Source organism: Ornithorhynchus anatinus, chromosome 5 (genome assembly GCF_004115215.2).
Source record: "Ornithorhynchus anatinus isolate Pmale09 chromosome 5, mOrnAna1.pri.v4, whole genome shotgun sequence".
In the NCBI taxonomy this organism is placed as follows: Eukaryota; Metazoa; Chordata; class Mammalia; order Monotremata; family Ornithorhynchidae; genus Ornithorhynchus; species Ornithorhynchus anatinus.
Window position 1 is genome coordinate 105,261,107 of NC_041732.1, and position 19,176 is coordinate 105,280,282.

The window sequence follows — 19,176 nt, forward strand, 5'->3', positions numbered from 1 at the left end:
CCGCATTCAACCTGATTTGCTCGTAACTACCCCAGCGCTTAGAGCAGTGCAAGACGCCTAGTCAGTGCGTAACAGATTCCATAATTATTATAATAACGTTGGTATTTGTTAAGCGCTTACTCTGTGCAGAGCACTGTTCTAAGCGCTGGGGGAGATACAGGGTCATCAGGTTGTCCCGCGTGAGGCTCACAGTTAATCCCCATTTTACAGATGAGGTCGCTGAGGCCCAGAGAAGTGAAGTGACTTGCCCCCAGTCACCCAGCTGACAAGTGGCAGAGCTGGGATTCGAACTCATGACCTCTGACACCCAAGTCCAGGCTCTTTCCACTAAGCCACGCTGCTTCTCTATCATGATTACACAGATCTAGACCTTAAGCTCCACTGAACTGTAAACTCCTTTTGCGCAGGGAAGGTAGTAATAATAATAATAATAATGATGGTATTCGTTAAGCGCTTACTATGTGCCGAGCACTGTTCTAAGCGGTGGGGGAGATACAAAGTAATCAGGTGGTCCCACCTGGGGCTCACACTCTTAATCCCCATTTTCCAGATGAGGTCACTGAGGCCCAGGGAAGTGAAGTGACTTGCCCAAAGTCCCACAGCTGACAAGTGGCTGAGTGGGGATTAGAACCCATGACCTTCTGCCTCCCAGCCTGTGCTCTAGCCACTAAGCCAAACTAAATAAATACCACAGATTGATTGATCTCCCCCCTCCTCATTGAAAACCTACAGGGGTTGCCCACCCACCATTCATAATAATAATAATAATAATAATGATGGTATTTGTTAAGCGCTTACTATGTGCCAAGCACTGTTCTAAGCTCTGGGGTTAGGTAAAAGGTCATCAGGTTGTCCGCCGTGGGGCTCACATTCTTAAATCCCCATTTTCCAGATGAGGTAACTGAGGCCCAGAGAAGTGACTTGCCCGAAGTCACCCAGCTGACTAGTGGCGGAGCTGGAATTCGAACCCACGACCTCTGACTCCCAAGCCCGGCCTCTTTCCACTGAGCCGCGCTGCTTCTCTAAACAATGAATATTTCACCGAGGCTGGTAGAGGCTCCTGTCAGGACCGAAGGAGGAAACCTGGCCTCTGAGGCTCCAGGACGGAGACCCGCCGCGCGGAGGAGTTGATAACGGTACTGGTGGCTTGCCCGCTGCAACCCATCCTCTCTCCTTCGGGCGATCGACCGTACGTATTGAGCGCTTGCTGCGTGCAGAGCGCTGTACAAAGCGCTTTGGATCCCGTCCGGCGTGTTCCCACCGGAGGCCCATACGAAATACGGACTCACAGAAGCTCTCTTTGGGGAAAGTGTCCGTTTACTGCTGTACTGTCCTCTCCCGAGCGCTCGGTACAGTGCTCTGCACACAGGAAACGCTCGATGAATACGACCGACAAAAAAAAATAAATGGCACGCTCGCTTTAGCATCTGATTATTTCTCTTTAATTTTAGTTAGATAGTGAACATTTATAAAACTTTCTGCACCTCAAAACATATACATGCAAAGTTACAAATATAGAAAATGTTCTTACAGCACAAAGTTCATGCACTTTCGACGACCACCTCCTACAAGTGCAGTTTGGGTTGATTCGGCATCGCCCGACCGAGAACGGAACAGATTAGCTTTCCCCGCCTGCGTTTTAGTTATTCTCTTGTTACGCGCGCAGTTTATCGCATCCTGACAACTGCTCTGAGCAAACACGTGACTTTATTCTACCCGGCATTCACTGATAAATACGTACACGGAACCTTGAAAGTCAGGGACGACGAAAAAGACGGGAACTACGATCCTTAATAACTTAGGGGAAAACGTTACCCTCTGATAATCACTCTTTTCAACATTACGCCCTTTTGACGTTTTGACAGACGCCGCCCCCTCGGAGTTGAATTTTTCCAGACTGCTTGACAGAGGATGTCGAGTTGGCGTGAAATCGAATTTCCTGGTTTTTCCTCTCCTGCCCAAAGCCCTGGTCTTCTAATCGATTTAAGATGTCTGTTGGGTCCCCCGGCTGGTCTCGGGGAGGATACGGAGAAAGTACCGGTCTTCTAATCGATTTAAGATGTTTGTCGGGTCGCCTGGCTGGTCTCGGGATGGATACGGAGAAAGTACCGGTCTTCTAATCGATCTTAAGATGTTTATCGGGTCCCCTGGCTGGTCTCGGGCTGGATACGGAGAAAGTACCGGTCCTCTAATCGATCTTAAGATGTTTATCGGGTCCCCTGGCTGGTCTCGGGCTGGATATGGAGAAAGTACCGGTCTTCTCATCGATCTTAAGATGTGTGTCGGGTTCCCTGGCTGGTCTCGGGCTGGATACGGAGAAAGTACCGGTCTTCTAATCGATCTTAAGAGGTTTATCGGGTCCCCCGGCTGGTCTCGGGATGGATACGGAGAAAATACGGTCTTCTAATGGATCTTAGGATGTTTATCGGGTCCCCTGGCTGGTCTCGGGATGGATACGGAGAAAGTACCGGTCTTCTAATGGATCTTAAGATGCTTATCGGGTCCCCTGGCTGGACTCGGACTGGATACGGAGAAAGTACCGGTCTTCTAATGGATCTTAAGATGTTTATCGGGTCCCCTGGCTGGACTCGGACTGGATACGGAGAAAGTCCCGGTCTCTAATCCATCTTGAGATGTTTATCGGGTCCCCGGGCCGGTCTCGGGCTGGATCCGGAGAAGGTACCGGTCTTCTAATCGATCTTAGGATGTTTATCGGGTCCCCGGGCCGGCCTCGGGCTGGATCTGGAGAAAGTACCGGTCTTCTAATCGATCTCAGGATGTTTATCAGGTCCCCGGCCTGGTCTCGGGCTGGATACGGAGAAAGTACCGGTCTTCTAACGGATCTTAAGATGTTTATCGGGTCCCCTGGTTGGTCTTGGACAGGTAGGGAGAAAACACCGGTCTTCTAACCTCTTGTGAATTGTCTTGGGACAGTCAGGGACAGAGCGACTGCCGCTTTGCGAAACCAGCAGCCATTCGCCTCCTTCGGCCCCCCAAGACCACCCCCGGCCCACTCGACAGACGTAACCTCTGGGGACTAACTTGTGCCGGAGGGAGTGGCGTCGGATCTGGGGAGCGAATCTTTCGACACCGAAACGGGCGGCGACCCCGTCGGGGGAATCCTTTCGGAAATCACACCTTCCCAAACCCGAGGTGGTCTAGGATCGCTAAAGACAGCCACCCCCCATCAAATCTGATACGGGGTGCCGCGCCACGCACCCCAACACCCTGTGGCAGAGGGGGCGTCTGGCTGATCCCGGAGGCGGATGGGCTCCCGGTAGCATCCGTGCTCACGCGCCGCTATTTGGAGAAGGGCTGCAGATCTCCGGGGTGTTGGTATTCTCCCTCCACCGGACCCAAGGAATAGGGTGGGTTGGTCGGGGGGGGGGGGGGGGGGGGGCGGGTGGCTCAATGGGGAGGTCCCACCGGCTCCCTCCGGACCGGGCAGAAACACCCCTAAGCACGGGGCGGGTGGTTCCGAAAGGCGAAGGGGACGGGATCCCCTAGGCTGGACCGGTCTGCTCGGAAATCACGGGCCGGAGAAAACGGAAACCGTTCTCCGCCTCCCGCTTCATCCCCGTAAGACCCCCCGAACCGGGGCGGGGGGGGGGGGGTCCCGGGGGCAGTTCGGCGGGAGCCGGTTTCCCCATTCATTCCATCGTATTTATTGAGCGCTTACCGAGTGCAAAGCACACCGTGCGCTAAGCGCTCAGGGACCGTAGGGCCCGTTATACCATTCTGTCGGATTCTCCCAAGCGCTCAGCGTAAATACGACCGACCTCCCGACGGATCCTTTCGTTTCCCCAATAATCTGTCGTCGTCCTCCTCGAAACCCCACCGAGGAGCACACGGGGGTCGCGTGAGAGGGAAGGGGAGGGACGTCTCCCCGTCGCGGGGGCCGAGCGGATATGGCTTGAAGCTGGGGGGGGGGGGCGGGGGGCTCACCGTGCTCAGAGCACCGTACTAAGCGCTTAACCTAGAGGCGACGGAGAGGAGAGCGGGAAATCACCGCCGAGGAGTCTTCCCTCTCCGCGGGACGGAGCGGGGGCGGGGGCGGCCCGGCGCGGGAGACCCCCTCCGCCCCCACCCCCCGGCCGCCCCCGCCCTAGCCCACCGCCAAGAAGAGCAGGACGGAGAGGAGGACGACGGCCGAGGGGGACGACAGGAAGGTCACGCTGGACCGGGCCTGGTACTCGGCCCGGTACTGGTTGACGCACATCTGCTCCACGACGCGGGTCATGATCTTGACGTCGGTCTCGTTGAGGTTCTTCCCCTCGGTGGTGGTGACGGTGTGCTGGGTGACGGTGATGTTGACGCAGTCGCGGACGAAGCCGTCCTGGCTGCCGTACTGGTCCACGGGCCTGTAGTAGACCTGGTTGGGATAGCGGTTCTGGTTCTCCCGATAGTAGCGGTCCTCGAACTCGTTGCCGAAGTGCATGGGGGGCCGGCTCATGGCGCTGCCGATCATGTAGCCCCCCAGGCCCCCCACCACCGCCCCGGCCGCCGCCGCCCCGGCCACGTGCTTCATGCCGGTCTTGGGCTTGTCCGGCTTGTACTTGCTATAGCCCCCGCCCTGGGGGTGACCCCAGCTGGCCCCCCCGCCCTGGGGGTGACCCCAGTTGGAGCCCCCGCCCTGGGGGTGACCCCAGCTGGCCCCCCCGCCCTGGGGGTGGCCCCAGCTGGCCCCCCCGCCCTGGGGGTGACCCCATCCGCCGGGGTTGGCCGGCTGGCCCGGGTAGCGGTTGCCGCTGTTCCAGCCTCCTCCGCCGGGCCGGGGCTTGGGTTTCTTGGCCAGGGCTCCGGCGCTCCAGGTGACCACGGAGACGGCCAGGATCCAGTAGGTCAGCGGGATCTTCCCCATCGCGGCCGCTCTGGAGAGACAAGCACAGGTCCCCGCCCGGGCCGGGCCCGTCTCAGCCACGGGATCCCGGCCCGCCCCGAAGGCCCGGGAGCCCCTCGGCACGCCGGACCGCCGCGGCGGACTTGCCCGGGCAACCGCGCGCCCGGGGAGCGCTCGGTAAGCAGGCCCGGATCAATGCGACGGCGCGTCTCCTCCGAGAGGCCTCCCCTCTCCTCTCTGTTAAGCGCTTACTACGTGCCACGCGCCGTCCCGGGCGCTGGGGCGGAGGCGAGGTGGGCCACGGTCCTCGTCCCCCGCGGGGCTCACGATCCGATCCCCATTCTCCCGATGGGGTCACCGGGGCCCGGAGAGTAATAATAATGATAATGATAATGTTGGTATCCGTTAAGCGCTTACCATGTGCCGAGCACCGTTCTAAGCGCCGGGGTAGACACGGGGGGATCGGGTCGTCCCACGTGGGGCTCACGGTCTTCGTCCCCATTTTACAGATGAGGGAACTGAGGCACCGAGAAGCGCAGTGACCCGCCCACAGTCGCACAGCGGACAAGCGGCCGAGCTGGCATTCGAACCCATGACCTCCGACTCCGAAGCCCGGGCTCTTGCCACTGAGCCACGCTCGACAAGCGGCGGAGCCGGGATCGGAACCCACGACCTCTGGCTCCCAAACCTGGGCTCTTTCCGCTAAAGCCGCGCTCCTTCTCGGGCTGTAGCAGTGTTGGTATTTGTTAAGCGCTCACTATGCGCAGAGCACCGTTCTAAGCGCTGGGGGAGATACGGGGTCATCGGGTTGTCCCACCGGAGGCTCCCGGTCTTCATCCCCATTTTCCAGATGAGGTCACCGAGGCCCAGAGAAGCGAAGCGACTCGCCCCCAGTCACCCAGCTGACAAGTGGCGGAGCCGGGAATCGAACCCGTGACCTCTGACTCCCGAGCCCGGGCTCTTCCCATTACGTGTAGAAGACTGTGATTTAACGAAGCCGACCGGACCCGCCATCGCTGGTGTGTTTTTGATCAGAACGGGCGGGAATCCCGGCTCCAAAGAGTAACAGTAATAATAACGGCATCTGGTAAGCACTTACTACGTGCAAAGCACTGTCCTAAGCGCTGGAGAGGAAACAGAGTGATCGGGTTGTCCCACGTGGGGCTCACAGTCTTCATCCCCATTTTACAGATGAGGTCACTGAGGCACTGAGGAAGTCACACAGCTGACAAGCGGCCAAGTCGGGATTGGAACCCATGACCTCTGACTCCCAAGCCCGGCCTCTTTCCACTGAGCCTCGCTGCTCCTCTGCCCCTCACCGCCGTTTCCCGTCGGCCTTTGGCTCCCAGTCCTCATCCCCATTTTACAGGTGAGGTACCTGAGGCGCGGGCACCTGTGGGTGTGGGTTCATTCATCCAATCGTATTTATTGAGCGCTTACTCTGTGCAGGGCACTGTACTGAGCGCTTCGAACGGACAATTCGGCAACAGATAGGTATTTTTATGACCCTAGTTAGTTGGCTAAGGAGGTGTCCACCCCCTCGATTCTACTGATCGTGATGCTGTTGTCTCGTTTTCGTCCGTCCGTCTCCCCCGATTAGACCGTGAGCCCGTCGTTGGGCCGGGACGCTCTCTATCTGTTGCCGAACTGTCCATTCCAAGCGCTCAGTACAGCGCGCCGCACATAGTAAGCGCTCAATAAATAATGACCGAATGAAAGACAGAGACCATCCCCGCCCAACGCCGGGCTCACAGTCTAAGCGTTGTGTGTGTCCGTGGATGCCGGGCCTCGCCCCCCCCCCCCCCCCCGAGCTGGGGGAAACGCCGCCCGTCTGCCGTGTGACCTCGGGTACGTCACTTCTCTGGGCCTCAGTTTCCTCCTCTGTAAAATGGGGATCGAGACGGCGGGCCCCTCGGGGGACGGGGACCGGGCGCGACCCGGCGGGCTTGGATCCATCCTGTGCCGGAATTATTATTAGTGTTATTATTACTGTTATTATTATTGTCCTCCCGCGGTTTACGGGCGGGGAACTGAGACGACTTCATCGGTCGGCAGATCTCACTCGCCCAAATCCCACCGCACCCGGCGGCTCCACCGCTCGTCCGCTGGGTGACCTGGGGCCGGTTCCTTCACCTCTCTGGGCCTCACTTCACTTTTCCTCCTCTCCCGCTCCCTTCCGCGCCGCCCCGTCTCGCTCCCTTTCCTCTTCCCCCTCCCCAGCCCCGCATCCCTTATGTCCATCTCTGTTCTTCTCTTCATTTATATTAATATATTAATTTATATTATATCGTGAGAAGCAGCGTGGCTTAGGGGCAAGAGCATGGGCTTGGGAGTCAGAGATCGTGGGTTCGAATCCCGGCTCTGCCACGCATCAGCCCTATGCCCGTGGGCAGGTCACTTCACTTCTCTGGGCCTCCGTTCCCTCATCTGGAAAATGGGGACGAAGACCGTGGGACAACCTGATGACCCTGTATCTCCCCCAGCGCTCACAACAGTGCTCTGCACATAGTAAGCGCTTAGCAAATACCAACATTATTATTATTGTTATTCTTAATGTCTGTCTACCCCGCTTTAGACTCTAAACTCGTGGTGGGCAGGCAATGTCCATCTCTGTTATTTTATATTTTATCTCTGTTAGTCTAGAGGGGTAGGTCTGCTGTGTGACCTCGGGCAACCCGCTTCGCTTCTCCGTGCCTCAGTTCCCTCATCTGCAAAATGGGGATGAAGACTGTGAGCCCCACGTGGGACAACCTGATCACCTTGCATCCCCCCCCCCCCAGCGCTCAGAACAGTGCTTGGCACATAGTAAGCGCTTAACAGATGCCATCATTATTATTATTACAGTGCTTGGCACATAGTAAGCGCCTAACCAATACCCCAATTATTATTATTGCTGATGAGTTTATCAGTCTAGAGGGTGGGGGATTGTCTCTCTCTGTTGCTGAATTGGACTTTCCCAAGAGGTTGTTAGTACAGTGCTCTGCGCACAGTAAGCGAACACAGAAGCAGCGGGGCTCGGCGGCAAGAGCCCGGGCTTGGGAGTCAGAGGTCATGGGTTCGAATCCCGGCTCGGCCACTTGTCAGCTGGGTGACTGTGGGCGAGTCACTTCACTTCTCGGTGTCTCAGTTACCTCATCTGTCAAATGGGGGTGAAGACTGAGAGCCTCATGTGGGACAACCTCCAAGCGCTTAGTACAGTGCTCTGCACATAGTAAGTGCTCAATAAGTCCTATTGAATGAATGAATGACAACCTGATGACCCCGTATCTCCCCCAGCACTTAGAACAATGCTCGGCACACAGTAAGCGCTTAACAGATACCGACATTATTACGCACGACTGAATGAACTGAATGAATGAATGAATGAATGACGTTTGAAGAGCTCCATGGAATTCTGCAATGGAGTTAGGAGGGAATGTGCCTGCCAAGTAGGGAATACTCGCCTCTCCCGAGCGCTCAGTACAGAGGAGAGAGGAGAGATGCGGGGTGTGCATCGGGCCCAGACCATTTTCACGGATCCGGGTAAAAAACCTTCCCGTTGCGGGAGCGTTGGGAAGGGAATGTCTCCCTTTGCTGCCGAACTATACTCTCCCCGGCGCTTACTACGGTGCTCTGCATTCATTCAATAGTATTTATCGAGCGCTTACTATGTGCGACGCTCAGCGTGGCTCAGGGGCAAGAGCCCGGGCTTGGGGGTTCGAGGTCGTGGGTTCTAATCCCGGCTCGGCCCCCCCCCCCCGTCTGCCGGGTGACCTGGGGCCAGTCACTTCCCTTCTCTGGGCCTCAGTGTCCTCAGCTGGGAAAATGGGGATTAAAAAAACCGTGAGCCCCACGTGGGACAACCCGTATCTATCCTGGCGCTTAGAACAGCGCTCGGCACCTAGTAAGCGCTGGACAGGCACCAGAATTATTGTTAGTAATAGTAATTATCGCTACTGTTCTTGTCCGTCTCCCCCGATTAGACCGTGAGCCCGTCAAAGGGCAGGGACTGTCTCTATCTCTCACCGATCTGTCCCTTCCAAGCGCTTAGTACAGTGCTCTGCATAGTAAGCGCTCAATAGATACGACTGAATGAATAGTAAATACTCAGTGGAAAGAGGCCAGGCTTGGGAGCCCGAGGTGGTGAGTTCGAATCCCCGCTCTGCCACTCGTCAGCTGGGTGACTGTGGGCGAGTCACTTCACTTCTCCGGGCCTCATCTGGAAAACGGGGATTAACTGGGAGCCTCCCGTGGGACGACCCGATGACCCCGGACCTCCCCCCCAGCGCCGAGAACGGCGCTCGGCACGTAGCGAGCGCTTAACGGATGCCAACGTTATCGTTGGAGAAGCAGCGTGGCTCAGTGGAAAGAGCACGGGCTTTGGAGTCAGGGGTCACGAGTTCGAATCCCGGCTCCGCCACTCGTCGGCCGCGTGACCGGGGGCGAGTCACTTCACTTCTCCGGGCCTCAGTTCCCTCCTCTGGAAAATGGGGATGAAGACGGTGAGCCCCACGTGGGACGACCCGATTCCCCCGTGTCTCCCCCGGCGCTTAGAACGGTGCTCGGCCCATAGTGGGCGCTTAACAGATACCGACATTATTATTATTATTAAATACGACTGAACGAACGGGTGGGTGGATTTTATTTTTTTTTAATAACCGCCTCTCTAAACTGAATAGAACAGAGGCATTCCGGGAGAATTTCGAAACTCCACGGGGCCAGGATGGGCGGGATAAGAGACGAGGCGACGGGCACGTCGAGACCCGCGGCCGGGGAAGGGCGGAGCCCTCGGCCCCTTGGGCGAAGACGGCCGGTGACGCTCAGGCCGGGCCTATTTCTTTCCGTCTTGGTCCGGTGCCGTCCGTTGAGCGCTTACTAGGTGCCAAGCCCCGCTCTAAACCCTGGGGCGGAGGGATGGAAAGCGGGTTGGACACCCTCCCTCTACCGTGTGGTCGCGGTCTAAGTAGGAGGGAGGAGAAGGTCATCGCCACCGAGGAGCAGCCTGGCTCAGGGGAAAGAGGCCGCCCCTGGGAGTCGGAGGTCGTGGGTTCGAACCCCGGCTCCACCGCTGGTCCGCCGTGTGACCCTGGGCAAGTCACTTCATGGAGAAGCAGCGTGGCTCAGTGGAAAGAGCACGGGCTTTGGGGTCGGGGCTCACGAGTTCGAATCCCGGCTCCGCCACTCGTCGGCCGCGTGACCGGGGGCGAGTCACTTCACTTCTCGGTGCCTCAGTTCCCTCCTCTGGAAAATGGGGATGAAGACGGTGAACCCCACGTGGGACGACCCGATTCCCCCGTGCCTACCCCAGCGCTTAGAACGGTGCTCGGCCCATAGTGGGCGCTTAACAGACACCGACCTCTCTGGGCCTCGGTGACCTCGGCTGTGAAATGGGGGCGGAGGCTGCGAGCCCCACGTGGGACGACCCGATTACCTTGGATAATGATGATTTTGGTACTTATTAAACGCTGACTATAATTGAATAATACTTTTGGTATTTGTTAAACGCTGACTAGGCGCTGAGCACCGTTCTCAGCGCTGGGGTAGATACGGGGTCATGAGGTCGTCCCACGTGAGGCTCACGGTCTTCACCCCCATTTTACAGACGAGGTAACTGAGGCACGGGGAAGCGAAGTGCCCAAGGTCACAAAACTGACGAGCGCCGGAGCCGGGACTCGAACCCATGACCTCTGACTCCCCAGCCCGGGCTCTCTCCGCCGAGCCACGCTGCTTCTCTACCTCCGGCACTTGGAAGAGCGCTTGGCACGGAGTAAGCGCTCAACAGATACCATCCTTATCATTACGTTACGGCTGAGGAAACGGAGGCCCGGAGAAGGGAAGCGACTCGCCCAAGGTCACCCAGCAAGCAACCGCACCGTGGCTGAGCGGCAGGAGCCCGGGCCTGGGAGGCGGAGGAGGCGGGTTCTAATCCCGGCCCCGCCGCTCACCTGCTGTGGGACCTCGGGCGAGCCGCTTCGCTTCTCTGGATCTCAGTTCCCTCATCTGGCAAACGGGGATGAAGACCGGGAGCCCCACGGGGGACGGACCTCATTACTCTGTATCTCCCCCGGCGCTTAGGACAGTGCCTGGCACGTGGTCAGTGCTTAACAGATGCCATCATCATCGTTATTATTATTACTATTAATCGGCGGAGCCGGGGCGGGGGGGGGGGACCCAGGTCCTCTGAGTCCCGGGCCCGGGCTCTTAGAAATAGGGCCCGTCGTCGACCTTCTGTCCCGTCGTCGACCCCCGGCCCGCCTCCGTCCTGGACGCCCTCCCTCCTCAAATCCCCCACACGATCCCTCTCCGCCCCCTCTTCAGAGCCTTATTGCGGACCCACCTCCTCCAAGAAGCCTTCCCCGACTGCACCCTCCTCTTCTCCCGCTCCCTTCCGCGTCGGTCCCGCCTCGCTCCCTTTCCTCCTCCCCCGTTCCCGGCCGCGCACCCGCGCACGTCCACCTCCCTCCTTTCTCGATTTCTATCCCCGTCCGTCTCCCCTCCCTCTAGACCGACAGAAGCAGCGTGGCTCAGTGGAAAGAGCCCGGGCTTTGGAGTCAGAGGTCATGGGTTCGAATCCCGGCTCATCCACTATGTCAGCTGTGTGACCTTGGGCAAGTCACTTCACTTCTCGGGGCCTCGGTGACCTCATCTGGAAAATGGGGATTACGACGGTGGGCCCCAAGTTGGACGACCCGATTCCCCCGTGTCTACCCCGGCGCTTAGGACGGTGCTCGGCACAGAGGAAGCGCTTAACAGATACCAACATTATTATTATTATTATTATTATTATTATGTGAGCTCCTTGTGGGCAGGGACTGTCTCCGTTTAATAGTAACAATGACGTTGGTATCCGTTAAGCGCTCCCTATGTGCCGAGCACCGTTCTAAGCGCCGGGGGAGATACGGGGTCATCGGGTCGTCCCGCGGGAGGCTCAGAGTCTTCATCCCCATTTTCCAGAGGAGGGAACTGAGGCCCAGAGAAGCCAAGCGACTCGCCCACGGTCACCCGGCTGACGAGCGGCAGAGCCGGGATTCGAACCCATGACCTCGGACTCCCAAGCCCGGGCTCTTTCCGCCGAGCCACGCTGCTTCTCTGTTTATTGGTCTACTGTCCTCCCCCGAGCGCTTAGCTCAGTGCTCTGCACGCAGTCCGCGCTCACTAAACGCAACCGGATGAACGACTTCCGTTGACCTCCCCACCATCCACAAGAAGCACTTGAAAAATTCCTTCAATCATTCCATAGTACTTATTGAGCGCTTACTATGTGCAGGGCGCTGGACTAAATGTCAGGATAACAAAGATCAGGGCATCTGTTAAGCGCTTACTATGTGCCAGGCACTGTAGTAGGCGCTGGAACAAACCGACTCTCCCCCCAAAAGTTGAATAATAATTATGATATTTGTTAAGCGCCTACTATGTGCCGAGCACTGTAGTAAGCGCTGGAACAAACCAACCTTCCCCCCAAAAGAAAAGTTGAATAATAATCATTATGGTATTTAAGCGCTTACTACGTGCCAAGCACTGTATTAAGTGCTGGAACAAACCAACGCTCCCCAAAAGAGAGAGGTTGAATAATAATAATGATGGTTATCTGTTAAGCGCTTACTACGTGCCAGGCACTGTACTAAGCAGCGGAACAAACCGACCCTCCTGAAAAAAGCTGAATAATCATCCCTGTGCTATCTGTGAAGCGCTTACTAATGCGCCAGGCACCGTACTAAGCGCTGGAACCCACCAACCCTCCTGAGAAAAGAGGTTGAATAATAATAATTACGGTATTTGGTAAGCGGCGCGGCTCAGTGGAAAGAGCCCGGGCTTCGGAGTCAGAGGTCATGGGTTCGAATGCCGGGCTCTGCCACTCGTCAGCTGGGTGACCGTGGGCAAGTCGCTTCACTTCTCGGTGCCTCAGGTCCCTCATCTGTAAAATGGGGATGAAGACCGGAAGCCCCACGTGGGACCACCCGATTCCCCCGTGTCTACCCCAGCGCTTAGAACGGTGCTCTGCACATAGTAAGCGCTTAACAGATACCAACATTATTATTATTAAGTGCTCAGTATGTGCCAGGCATTGTGCTAAGCGCTGGGGTGGATGGGGCTCACCATCTCCACCCCCATTTTCCAGAGGAGGAAACTGAGGCCCAGAGAAGTGAGGCGACTTTCCCCAGGCCACGCAGCGGACACGCGGTGGCGCCGGGATTAGAACTCGTGACCTCGTGACTCCCAGCCCCGGGCTCAATCCGCTACACCAATAAATAGAAGAAATAAATGGATAAAAGCGCTCGATCAATACCATCGATCGCCTAGATTAGGAGACGCTTCCTGGCGAGCGGGGCTCGGCCTCCCTCAAGGGAAACGGCACGGCGCAGTGGCTAGAACCCGGGCCCGGGAGTCGGAGGGTCCTGGGTTCTGATCCCCGCTCCGCCCTCTGCCTGCTGCGTGACCTTAGGCGAGTCACTCCACTTCTCTGGGCCTCAGTCTCCTCATCTGTAAAATGGGGACGGAGACGGTGAGCCCCACGCGGGTCGGGGACCGGGTCCAACCCGATCGGCTTGTATCCACCCCAGCGCTTAGTACAGAGCCTGGCACATAGTAAGCGCTTGGCAAATGATTTCTAGACTGTTGTTGGGCAGGGATTGTCTCTATCTGTTGCCGAATTGGACCTTCCGAGCGCTTAGTACAGTGCTCTGCACACAGAAAGCGCTCAGTAGATACGACCGAACGAATGAATGAATGACCATAATTACTCTTCTGGATTGTGAGCCCGCTGCGGGCAGGGATTGTCTCTCTTTGTTGCCGAACTGTCCTTTCCAAGTGCTTAGTACAGTGTTCTGCACACAGTAAGCGCTCAGTAAATCGGAGAAGCAGCGTGCCTCAGTGGCAAGAGCCTGGGCTTGGGAGTCTGAGGTCGTGGGTTCTAATCCCGCCTCCTCCACCTACCAGCTGTGTGACTGTGGGCGAGTCACTTCACTTCTCTGGGCCTCAGTTCCCTCATCTGGAAAATGGGGATTAACTGTGAGCCTCCCGTGGGACCACCTGATCACCCTGTATCTCCCCCAGCGCTTAGAACGGTGTTCTGCACATAGTAAGCGCTTAACAAGTACCATTATCATTATTATTATCTGTTGCCGAATTGTCCAAGCGCTTAGGACAGCCCACAGTAATCGCTCAATAAATATGACCGAACGAACGCTCGCCACATAGTAAGCGCTTGAAGAGACAGCATCGTAATTACGAAGTATGATTTATATTCCATATTCAGAGACGCGGCATGGCTCAGTGGAAAGAGCCCGGGCTTGGGAGTCAGAGGTCACGGGTTCGAATCCGACTCTTCCGCTTGTCAACTCCGTGACTGTGGGCAACTCACTTCACTTCTCTGGGCCTCAGTTCCTTCATCTGGAAAATGGGGATTAACTGTGAGCCTCACGGGGGACCACCTGATGACCCTGTAATAATAATAATAATGTTGGTATTTGTTAAGCGCTTACTATGGGCAGAGCACTGTTCTAAGCGCTGGGGGAGATACAGGGGAATGAGGTTGCCCCACATCGGGCTCACAGTCTTCATCCCCATTTGACAGATGAGGGAACTGAGGCCCAGAGAATTGAAGCGACTCGCCCACAGTCACACAGCTGACAAGTGGCGGAGCCGGGAGTCGAACCCATGACCTCTGACTCCCGAGCCCGGGCTCTTGCCACTGAGCCACGCTGCTTCCCTGCACTTAGAACAGTGCTCTGCACATAGTAAGCGCTTAACAAATACCAACATTATTACTATTATTATTCTACGTCTTATCCCAGGCCCCGACTTACTCACGTCGGCGATCTTCTCCTCTGCCCACACGGAAGATTCTCGCCGATCATTATGGTGCAATAAAAAAACGAACGCCCACTACATGCCCCCGCTGCACCCAATAAGCGCTCAGTAAATACGACCGATTGCATGAATGACTCAACCCGACCTTAGTTCGGGGAAACCGGGGCAAGGCCGATAAACAGGTCTCCCGTCTCCCTCCACCGATCCGTGAAAACGCCGAGGATCGCCCCGGGGGCTTGACGCGGGGAGCCCGGAGTCGTGGGTTCTAATCCCGGCTCCCCCTAGACGAGTCGTTCATTCATTCAATCGTATTTATTGAGCGCCTGCTGCGTGCAGGACACTGTACTAAGCGCTGGGAAAGGACCATTGAGCAATAGAGAGAGACAATCCCTGCCCAACGACGGGCTCACAATAAAATAAAATAAAACAAATAGGCACGGCCTAGTGGGAAGAGCCCGGGATTGGGAGCCGGAGGTCGTGGGTTCTAATCCCGCCTCCGCCACTTGTCAGCTGTGTGACCTCGGGCGAGTCGCTACGCTTCTCTGGGCCTCAGTGACCTCATCTGGAAAATGGGGATGGACACCGCGAGCCCCACGTGGGTCGGGGACTGGGGCCAACCATATTTGCTTGGATCCACCCCAGCGCTTAGCACGGTTCCCGGCACACAGTAAGTGCTTAAGAAACACCACTATCATTCAGCGCTCAGAACAGTGCTCGGCACATGGGAAGCGCTTAACAAATAACATTATCATCTATTATTACGTCCTTCACTTCTCGGGGCCTCACTTCCCTCACCCGCATACGGCACAGTGGGTCGGGCCCGGGGGTCAGAAGGTCACGGGTTCTAATCCCCTTGCCGAATTGCATCCCCGGCGCTTAGTCCAGTGCTCTGCCCATAGTAAGCGCTCAATAGATACTACTGAATGAATGAATGTCTGCCGTGTGACCCGGGGCGAGTCCCTTCACTTCTCTGGGCCTCGTTTCCCTCATCTGTAAAATGGGGATGAAGACCGGGAGCCCCACGCGGGACAGGGACTGTGTTCAACCCGATTTACTTGTACCCGCCCCAGTGCTCAGCACAGTGCCTGGAACCTAGTTAAGGGTTTAACCCACACCACGATCCTTCTCCTTATTAAAAGGGATTGTGTCCAACCCAATTTGCTCGTATCCACCCCGGTGTTTAGTACGCACAGTGAGCGCTTAACAAATATCACCGTTATTATTAAGTGAAAAGGGGACGAAGCGTGGCCTAGTGAAAAGCGCCCGGGCCCGAGAGGCGGGGGGAGAAGCAGCGTGGCTCAGTGGCAAGAGCCCGGGCTTGGGAGTCAGAGGTCATGAGTTCGAATCCCTTCTCTGCCACTCGTCAGCCGGGTGACCGTGGGCGAATCACTTCACGTCTCCGGGCCTCAGTTCCCTCATCTGGAAAATGGGGATGAACTGTGAGCCTCCCGTGGGACGACCCGATGACCCCGTATCTCCCAGTGCTTAGGACGGTGCTCGGCACATAGGAAGCGCTTGACAAATACCAATATTATCATCTGGGTTCCAATCCCGGTCCCTCCACCTGCCCGCTGTGTGACCTGGGGCACGTCGCTTCCCCTCTCTGTGCCTCAGTGTCCCTCATCTGGAAAAAGGGGATTAAGACGCGGACCGCGTCCAACCCGATTCCTGGGTATCCGCCCCGCGTGCTTAGGACAGGGCTCGGCACACAATTAAATGCTTAGCAGATACCATGATGATGATGATGATGAATATGAATTATTAAAGGGGCGGCCCGGCCTAGTGCAAAGAGAACAGGACTGGGGAGTTCCAGAAGACCTGGATCCTACTCCCATGGGACTCCTGACTGACAGGGGAGGTGGTGACGTCACTCAACTGCTCTGTGCCTCAGTTTCCCCATCTGTCAACCTTCTCTCCGTTGCTCCTCGTTGAGGCGGCGGGCCCCAGGTGGCTCCCTGCTCAGATCTGCCACTTTTCCCCAGGCACTAGGCCCATAATAAGGGCTCCTCCATGGATTATTATTACAAAAATGCCCCTGGCTCCACTCAGCCCCCCTATTTCGGTGTCCCCCAGGCCTGTTGACCTAAAAGAGGAGGTTCTGCCTCCCTCCTTGGGATTTTTCCTTCCTCCCCATCCTCTTTTCCAGCCCTTGGCTAGCTCTGATGCCTTTCCCTAGGAATTCCCCCCGCCCCCCCCATCAGCTCCCTTGATTCTCCCCTCCCAACCTCCCCCAGACCTTTGCAAGGTGGAAAAATGATATTTACCTGGGGATAGAGATGATCCTTCGGGAGAGGGGGTGGGAAAGATGAATCGTCAACCTCTTCCCAGCTCTGTTTCTGCTCCTAAATGCGTAGGAGGAGGGAGGAGGGGGGAGGGGCAGGAGGAGGAGAAGGGGGAGGGGGGAGGGAGGAGAAGCTGCTGCAGAGGGGCGGGGCCGGGCGCCCTAGGCCCGGCCGGCGTCCCGGCCAATCAGCGGGGAGCGCTGCGCGCCCCGGCCAATCAGCGGGGAGCGCGGCGCCGCCGCCTGGCGGGAGTGGCTGGCGGCCCCACCTCATTTGCATCTGGAGCGCGCCGACGTCACCGGCGGCCCGACCAATCAGAGGGGAGGGGCTGGCGGCCCGGCCTCGTTCGCATCGGGGACCTTGCCGTCGGCCGCCGCGGGGGTCACGTGAGCGAGGGCTTGGGATTTTCTTGGGCGAGGCGGGGGCGGCGGGGGCGCATGCGCAAAGCCGGGGAGCGGAAGGCTACGGGGCGGAGGAGGCGCTGGTTTGTAAGTGAGGCGGCCCCTAGGGGGCGCGCGGAGGGATACGGGACCGTCCATCCTGGTCCAGGAGTCGTCCGGGCCTATGTTTTAAGCGCTCACTGGGCGCACAACGCTGTGCCTCAGTGGGAAGAGGCCGGGATTGGAACCCCGACCCCTCCCCTCGTCTGCCCTGTGATTTTGGCCGGGCCACTTGACATCTCTGGGCCTCAGTGACCTCATCTGCAAAATGGGGATGGAGCCGGGGAGCCCCATGGCCTTGTCTCTACTGCAGCGCTTAGAACAGTGCTGAGCACAGGGTGCTTAACCAACGCCATCGGCATCAGCAGGGTTATCATTACTAAGTTGCTTGGGGAAAGTAGAATAGAGCAATAAAGGGTGACAATCCCTGCCCACAAGAAAAGCACAGTAATAATAATCACTGTGGTGCTTGTTAAGCACTTCCCATGGGCCAAACTCTGTGCTAAGCGCTGGGTAGATAGAAGCGAATCAGGTTGGACACATTCCCTGTCCCACGGTCTCCATCCCCATTTGACAGATGAGGAAACTGAGGCCCAGAGGTGCGAATGATAATAATGATGATGGTATTTGTTAATCACTTCCTACGTGCCAGGCACTGTACCAAGCGGTGGGTAGATAGAAGCAAATCAGCTTGGACCCAGTCCCTGTCCCCCGTGGGGCTCCCAGGCTCCACCCCCATTTTCCAGATGAGGGAACTGAGGCCCCGAGGTGCGAATAAGAATAATGATGGTATTTGTTAAGCACCTACTATGCGCCAGGCACCGTCCTTAGCACTGGGTAGACAGAAGCAATCAGGTTGGACACAGTCCCTGTCCCCCGTGGGGCTCCCAGTCTCCGTCCCCATTTGACAGATGAGGGAACTGAGGCCCAGAGGTGTGAGTGATAATAATGATGGTATTTGTTAAGCATTCACGGCGTGCCAGGCACTGTACTAAGCGCTGGGGTAGATACAAGGTTGGACACAGTCCCTGTCCCATGCGGGGCTCCCAGTCTCCATCCCCATTTGACAGCCGAAGGATGGGAGGCCCAGACGGGCTCCTCCTCCATCCTCTAACCGTCGGGGTTCCTCAAGGGTCAGTTCTCGGCCCTCTTCCGTTCTCCATCTACACTCACTCCCTCGGCGAACTCATCCGCTCTCACGGCTTCGACTCTCATCTCTACGCGGATGACACGCGGATCTACACCTCCGCCCCCGTCCTCTTCCCCTCCCTTCAGGTTGGCATCCTCTCCCGCCTCCGGGACGTCTCCACCCGGATGTCGGCCCGCCGCCTAAAACTCGACGTGACCGAGACCGAGCTCCTCATCTTCTCTCCCGAACCCTGTCCTCTCCCTGACTTCCCCGCCACCGTGGACGGTACGGCCGTCCTTCCCGTCTCTCGGGCCCGCGACCTCGGGGTCCTCTTTGACCCGTCTCTCTCGTTCACCCCGCACATCCGATCCGTCACCGAGACCCGCCGGTCTCGCCTTTATAAGATCGCCGAGATCCGCCCTTTCCTCTCCACCCAGACGGCTACCTTACCGCTACGGGCTCTTACGGTATCCCGGCTGGATTATCGTGTCAGCCTTCTCTCCGATCTCCCTTCCTCCCGTCTCTCCCCGCTCCGGTCTATTCTTCACTCCGCCGCCCGGCTCATCTTCCCGCAGAAACGCTCTGGGCCCGTCACTCCCCTTCTTAAACACCTCCGGTGGTCGCCCGTCGACCTCCGCACGAAACAAAAACTTCTCACTCTGGGCTTCGAGGCCGTCCGTCCCCTCGCCCCCTCCT

At 57.3% G+C, this 19,176-nt stretch overlaps 1 protein-coding gene across 3 annotated transcripts; it reads right to left on the bottom strand.

Moving 5' to 3' along the window:
• Window positions 1–1,419: 1,419 nt before the first annotated feature.
• On the bottom strand, window positions 1,420–17,017 carry LOC100086593 (prion protein). 3 transcript variants are annotated; one of them, XM_029065640.2, is made up of 2 exons: window positions 16,894–17,009; window positions 1,420–4,871 (listed from the first exon to the last, which is right to left on the bottom strand). In XM_029065640.2, the coding sequence occupies exon 2, from the start codon at window positions 4,859–4,861 to the stop codon at window positions 4,106–4,108; it is 756 nt and encodes a 251-aa protein (XP_028921473.1). In that variant the 5' UTR covers window positions 4,862–4,871; window positions 16,894–17,009; the 3' UTR covers window positions 1,420–4,105. The 3 variants fall into 3 exon arrangements, 2 of the variants coding, with proteins under 2 accessions (XP_028921473.1, XP_028921472.1); XM_029065639.1 differs by lacking the exon at window positions 16,894–17,009 and adding an exon at window positions 14,181–14,213; XR_003759809.1 differs by lacking the exon at window positions 1,420–4,871 and adding an exon at window positions 14,219–14,259 and having other exon boundaries at window positions 16,894–17,017.
• Between the last annotated feature and the right edge of the window lie 2,159 nt (window positions 17,018–19,176).

What these genes read in the sequence shown, in the direction of transcription:
- LOC100086593 (XM_029065639.1), bottom strand. Translation starts at nt 14,209, where the DNA reads ATGAAGGAACTGAGGCCCAGAGAAGTGAA. An exon ending in CTGAGGCCCAGAGAAGTGAA is followed by an intron (nt 4,872 to 14,180) that starts GTGAGTTGCCCA and finishes TTGTCTCTCCAG; the next exon opens with AGCGGCCGCGATGGGGAAGA.